At 38.7% G+C, this 6851-nt stretch overlaps 1 protein-coding gene across 1 annotated transcript in view; it reads left to right on the forward strand.

Annotated features, from left to right (window-relative positions):
- The window catches only part of ITGA2 (integrin subunit alpha 2), a 155527-nt gene that overhangs the window by 131373 nt on the left and 17303 nt on the right, over positions 1-6851 (forward strand). Inside the window, exon 23 of the mRNA XM_007951539.1 lies at positions 5240-5342. Coding sequence (XP_007949730.1) covers positions 5240-5342 — 103 coding nt within the window. The remainder of the gene's footprint in view (positions 1-5239; positions 5343-6851) is intronic.

A 6851-nucleotide genomic window follows, 5' to 3' on the forward strand; every position in this document is an offset into this window, starting at 1 on the left:
CAATTGATGTCCCTGGTTCCCTGTTTACAATCTTGTAAGCTTATTTTACTTTGGATACTTCCATACCTGTGTTGATTTCTGGCTTATGTCATCTTATGTATTAATGGTCAGTTATTATTTGCTATTACTTGTTCTCTGTTCAAAGGACTCCCTTTAGTATATCTTGTAAGGTTGGTCTGGTTTTAATAAATTCCCTTAATTTCTGTTTATCTGGAATCTCCTAATTTCACCATCATATTTGAGGGACAATTTTGCTGGGTTGGAAATTTTTCTCTTTCAGGGTTTTATATATACCGTCTCATTGCCTTCTCACTTGCATGGTTTCTTCTGAGAAATCAGATCTTATTCTTATTGGTTGTCATTTCTAGGTAATTTTTTGTCTTTCTCATGCTTCTTTTAGCATTCTTTCTTTGTCTTTGGTTTTGATGAGTTTGATGATGATATGTCTTGGTGAGTTTTTGAGGGAGTCTATCCTGTTTGGGATTTGTTGGACTTCCTGAATGGATATGTTTTCATCTTTCACCATATCAGGGAAGTTGTCTTCTAACAAATCTTGGGCAATTTTCTCAATGATTTTCTTTTTCTCTTCTTGTTCTGGAATTCTGATTACACATAGGTTATTCCTTTTGATGGTATCCCACATGAACCTTAGCCTTTCTTCATTTTGTTTTGATCTTTTTTTCTGATTGATCCCTTTCCAACAAAGTATTGAGGTATTTATATATCTATTAACTATTTGTGGAGAGCAGCAAAGGGTGAGTCAGGCTCTTCTTGGTGGTTATTTATCATTGGCCAGTTGGTGGAAGAGGAAGTGGAATTGCAGGAGGTGTGGGTGTAGTTGTGTTGTATGGGCACTGCTGCTGTCTCCCACTCAGTTAGACAAAAATAACAATTGAAAAACCATCAAAAAAGTGAAAACAAGCAGACAAAAAATGCACTGCATAAAAACACAAGAACAATCACTAAACAAAGGAAAAAAAAACACAATATCTGGATAGAGGGCAATAAGACAAAAAAGGTAGAGTAGGAGAACAATGATGAAAAAAGAATGGTGCCTTTTTCAATGCAAAAAGAAAAACAAGGAATGGGGTTAACCACAAGAAAGTAAAAAAATAGGAACCAGGAACAGAGAAGAGAGGAAAAGCTGAACACTAGCACCTGGGAAGGGATGAATAAAGAATAATAGTAAGATGGACAAAATAATAATAATAATTTTAAAAAAGACAAAAGCAAACAAACTGAAAAAAAAAGGAAAAAAAAATCTCAGCAGGGCAGGGCAGGGCTCCCAGGTTCCATCCAAATACACTGAGATGGAAATCCTGCCAGCCCAGAAGGTGGGTGGCAGTGAGGGATAGCCACACCTCTGTTCACCAAGATGATGTGGGGCTAAGAGTACAAGGGGAATATTGCACTTTTCCAGTTGTTTGTGTCCTGAATGTCCATGTAGCTCCCTACGAGTGGAGCCTATTCTTAAGTCCCTGGAATCTGGGAGAATGCTGTTGTTTTAAATATCCAAAATGGTCAAACCACTTGTAAAAATACAAAGTGGCTGTACCCTCAAGACAGCCAAAAGTCCATAGCTCAGCCCATCTCCCTCTTTGCTGCTTCCCTTTATTCACCAGCCACCAGGGCAGTCCTTTGTGCAGCCCCTAGCTAGCAGGGCTGATTTTTAGGTTAATTTGTAGGTCCTAACACCCCTTGGCAATATCCAAACTGTCCATGCCGTCAACATCGCTGACAGATCGTGGCTCTGTATGTCTCTTTTATTGGTATTTTCATGCAGGTTCTTCTACTAGTTGGAGTTTAGTCCACTTCTATATCCTTCCTTTCAAACATCAGGGCTCCATGATTATCTTCTGTATCAGTGTTAATTGGTTCCCCTTTTCTTTGTTGAAGGGGGTCTGTGTAGTTTATCTGCCTATTCCGCCATCTTACCGGAACTCCCTAGATTCTCTTTCTTAACTGAAGATTTTCATTAGGAATGTTTTCCCAGGTCAAATAAATCAGATGTGCACAGACATATTGGCCCCATGAGACACCTTGAGCAACTCTTTTGGTTTCTTGATTCAGGGGAATGTTAGAAATACAAAAGAAATAACATATCTTCCACACACCGTGGGAAAACTAGAACCTTAGAGGAGCTGAAAACCTCCAGATCTGAAACAGAACCTGTAGGGCCCTGAGGAGCACCAGTACTTTTTTCTCACTGTCAGCTGTCCATGTGAGATCTCCAGCAATATCCCCATTCCTGGACACTGAAGCCCCAGGCAAAATACTTTATGTATAGTATGTTCACAAAAATATTTAATTTAGTTACAGAAATTTGTTTCTGGGTGGAAAATTCCTGACATAATAGATTGGGGTTTTCTTCCAGTGAGGATGAAATGAAAGGTTTTCCAAAGTAAGCTAGCCATGAAGAAATACCTCATTCCTTTTCTTGCCTGCCCAAAGCAAGTAAACCTGGAAACAGTGGCAAAAATGTTACTGGTTGACACCAGCTGTTTTAGAATTGTTCAGAGGGATGGGTGTCTTGAGAAATGGATGACATACAACTGCCACAGATGCTAATATGTTGCTATTACCACCTTGACTCACACTTGGAAATAAAATGTCTTCTCAGGCACGGGTGGTAGGACTCAGGTAATGCCTGTCTCCATGCCTAGGAGCCAGCATTCTCTATCTGCTGAATCCTGAAGGCAGCTGCTGGCACAGGTCAATGATCCCTGAAAAACACTCAGGGAAATCTTCCAAGAAGCCAGGCTGGGAACAGTGTCTGTGACAACAAATTCTCTGACTCCCACCACATCACCCCAGCCCCTAAAAGCATGGGATATCTAGCCCATCCAATAGACCACCTAGCAAAAACAAAACAAAAAATATATATACCATCATTCCTAGAACTTAAGTCACATGAGCAAGGATGTAAAGAATGTTTCTGTATTGAGTTACTTGCATACAGCACAAACAGAAACAAAGCTCGGCCCAAATTATCTTTCCTGAAAAATTAATCAGTAACTGCAGATTACAGAGGACTCACAGTTACTAAAATAAGTGATGAAGACTAATGTACCCACAAAAGATTGATAATACCTGATCATTTTTTCTCCCTACCTACATTGATTCTTTCTCATCCAAAACATCTTGTTTTAATGTAACCTTTTTACGATTCCACTTCCCCATCATGGCAATTTTCTCAGATATTTTAACATGGCATACATATAGTTTAGTACAAAACTTCACTCTTCCTATTTAACATCTTAGCTATGTATTTTTGTGACAGTAACTTGATTCTAAGACATTCTAAAATCCTTTTGAAAATACAACAATGTAATATAGCGATTTTTAATAAAATCTTGGTGAATTTTTTTTAAAGTACTACCCAATTATTGAGTACCTCCCTAAGTAATTACTTTGATACTGTATAAATGTACAGTTATATTGTGCAAGTATGATGTGTGGAAACTGATTGTGATAGTGGAATTATTTCTGAAATAGGATGTCCTGGTGGTAGGTAACTGCTGCTATCTGAATATATTGACCAACATAAAAAAGAAATAATGTTATATCTCTTTAAAATGCAGAGAATTTACAAAAGCAGAATATATTAACCAATTTAGAAACTTTTCTTATGTGCTGAGTTGTCTTAGTTTCCTAGTACTGTTATAACAGAAATGCCACAAGTGGGTGGCTTTGAAAACAGAAATTTATTTTCTCACAGTTCAGAAGGCTAGGTGTCTGAATTCAAGGCCTTACCTCTAGGGGAAGGGTCTTTGTCTCTTCCAGCATTCCTCACTTTTTGTGTTTGTTTGTTCTACTTTGTGCGATATTCACATACATGGCATCTGTCTTCTATTTGTGCCTGTTGGTGTCTGTGCTGCCCCTTATAACTCAGAAATGATCAGGTTTAGGGCACATCCAACACTGCGAGGGCCTCATTAAAATAACAAAAACCCTATTCTCTATCAGAACTTTATCCAAGGATGATAGGGGTAGAATTCCAACACAAATCATATGGGGGACACAGTTCAGTCCACAACAGTGGGCCACACCAAGATCTGTGGGAAGGCGAAGGGAATCATTGATGCACACACATGCAGGCCTTCTGTTCCAAATTTGAGTCAGTTTTTCCAAGTTCCTTATAAGACTGAAAAATCATCATTTCCTCTCCTATAAATCACCTTGACAAAGACCACATCTATTTGTCACCCTCTGACATATTTTCCTTTTGAAAACTCAGAAAAGCTTTCTTGCTAAAGTATAAGAAAAAAGAAAGGGTTTCAGTAAAGAAAAAAAAAATTATTTCAGAAAATATTTGGTTTAATTTTTTTAGGAAATAGATTCAATATCCCATAACTAAGATAAATTGCTTGGCAGGAATAAATGGAGAGCATGTGCATAGTGCTTCTCAGATTCCTATCCCCACACCTGGAGAAGCTGCCCTGCTTGGAATCCAGGCTCAGGGGTCCAGAAGTGAGTATCAGAGGGGAGATTTCCAGCTACACAGTGATCTGAGTGGTCCTGTGGGATTCCTGACCTGGCATGCCCTCACTTGTAGACTCTAGTTGGCAATCCCGAGCAAAGAGGTCACGGTCACTCCAATGCCTCCGGGTCCACTCTAATACAATCTATAGATGAGCCATCTTAAAGGTGGTACCTGCAGTAGTGGGAAAAGATTTGAACAACCCCAATTCAGACCCAAAGCCTAAGATTAGCTTAGAACTAGAAAATAATAAACAGATTATTAAGGAAAAATGCATTCCATATTTCACAGGCATCTAGTAATGAATATTTCAGAAACTAATACCCAATGCCCTATTGTATTTCAACCACTGAAATACCGAGTGTAAAACCCTCTGGCCTATAAAAGCTATGCAGTATACTGTTCACTCAATCAAGTGTGTGAACTAAAAGTCAACATCACAGCAGGGGGTCCACTATAATTTTTAAAGCAACACATCTGTACTTATTTTAGAAACCTGACAATGGATAAATATATAACAATGAGAATTTCAGCAGAAAGAAGAAGAATGGATGTGTTTTGAAAGGAATTTGTTTTAGCCTTAGAGATGTATACTGGACCATAAGCCTATAAGGAGCATTTGTTTTCATTTAGTGCTTTTGTACCTAAATGTAAACTAATTTACTTATAATTTATGCTAGAAGATATTTAAATAAAAGAGATATTTCATTTCAGGAGCTATAGCAAAATTAACATATTTGGCTTTATATCTTTTAACAGATCTACCAGCATAAATTTTTATGAAGTTTCTTCAGATGGTAAAGTTCCTTCCATCATGCATAACTTTGAAGATATTGGTCCAAAATTCATCTTCTCTCTTAAGGTTGGCAACCCTTCTAAGGATAAGAAATCAGGTGGAAGGGGAAAGAAAAAAAAAAATAAACCTGGGGAGGGAAAAGAACTTAAAAAAGATGTTCAAATATATCAGTGTTTCTGAAACTTGACTGGCATCAGAATCACCTTGGACACTTGTTAAAATACAGATTTCTGGGTTCAACACCAAAGGTTCCAATTCAGTAGATCTGGGTTAGGACTGAAAATTTGCAATTTTAACAAGTTCCCAAGTGATATTCATATTGCTGGTCCAAGTGCCATACTTTTAGAACCACCAAGATAGACCACAGGTAAGTAAGCAGCCAGGCTTTGTTCATAGATATATGTCCTAGGTCAAGAATAATTGATAAACTTTGAAAACAAATTATTAATCAACAGAGCATTGTTGTTGTTGTTGTTATATGCCGTCGAGTCAGACCCGAATCATAGCGACCCCTCCTTGGGTTTCTAAGGCAGTATCACTACGGAAGTAGATTCTGCAACCTTCCTTCCAAGGAGTGACTGGTGGGTTTGAACCGCCAGCCTTCTGGTTAGTAGTCAAGTGCCTTAGACACTACACTAACAGAGCATCAGTATAATGGTATTACTGTGGGTAACAATCTTTGGACTTTTAATCATTGTTGTGTGCCATATTCACAAGTTCTTAGAGAAGACCGTTTGGAGCAGAGCATAGACCAGGCCATGTTCTAATGATATGATCATCAGATGTTTATTCATGGAATAAACAGGGCAAGGATGAGTAAAATTGCAAATTTTCTCATCAGCCAAGGGTCCCCAAAGTTAAGCTCCCATCCCAGAGTGTGATCTTATGATTGCAACCATGTGTGCCTCACTTTGCGCCATGGACGCGGAATGTGGAGCCCTTTTCTACTAGGATTAATATACTAACAAGAGAGCCATGTCTACATGCCAAACAGCATGTGCAGAGAACAAGTAGGGGAAAACCCAAATCCACCACTGTCGAGTCCATTCTGACTCATCGTGACCCTATAGGACAGAGAACTGCCCTGTAGTATTTTCAAGGCTGTAAATCTTTACAGAGGCAGACTGCCACATCATTCTCCCATGGAGCAGCTGGTGGATTCAAACCACTGAAATTTTGGTTAGCAGTCAAGCGCTTTTACCACTGCACTACCAAGGCTCCTTAAATAGGGAAAAGGGGTAATAAAAATGGGAGGCCCCTTGTTTAGAATGGGCAAACATCTGATGGCTTCTCTAGATTTAATGGTATTAGGATCATTCCTTCCCCCTTTTTCCACTAAGATAGCTTGACAGAGTTCTGGGTTTCTTTAGAAGGCAATCACCACCCCCTTATAACACATATACTTTATTTTGTGTCCATTAAACTAAAAAAAAACTCACTGTCGTTGAGTCAGTTCCAACTCATAGTGATCCCTCCTTGGGTTTCTAAGGCAGTACCACTACGGAAGTAGATTGCCCAGTCTTCCTTCTGAGGAGTGGCAAGTAATGGACATAATAGTTACTAATGGACAGCACT

The sequence above is a fragment of the Orycteropus afer genome, unplaced genomic scaffold, assembly GCF_000298275.1.
Source record: "Orycteropus afer afer isolate SDZICR_OR568_19922 unplaced genomic scaffold, OryAfe1.0 scaffold00296, whole genome shotgun sequence".
In the NCBI taxonomy this organism is placed as follows: Eukaryota; Metazoa; Chordata; class Mammalia; order Tubulidentata; family Orycteropodidae; genus Orycteropus; species Orycteropus afer.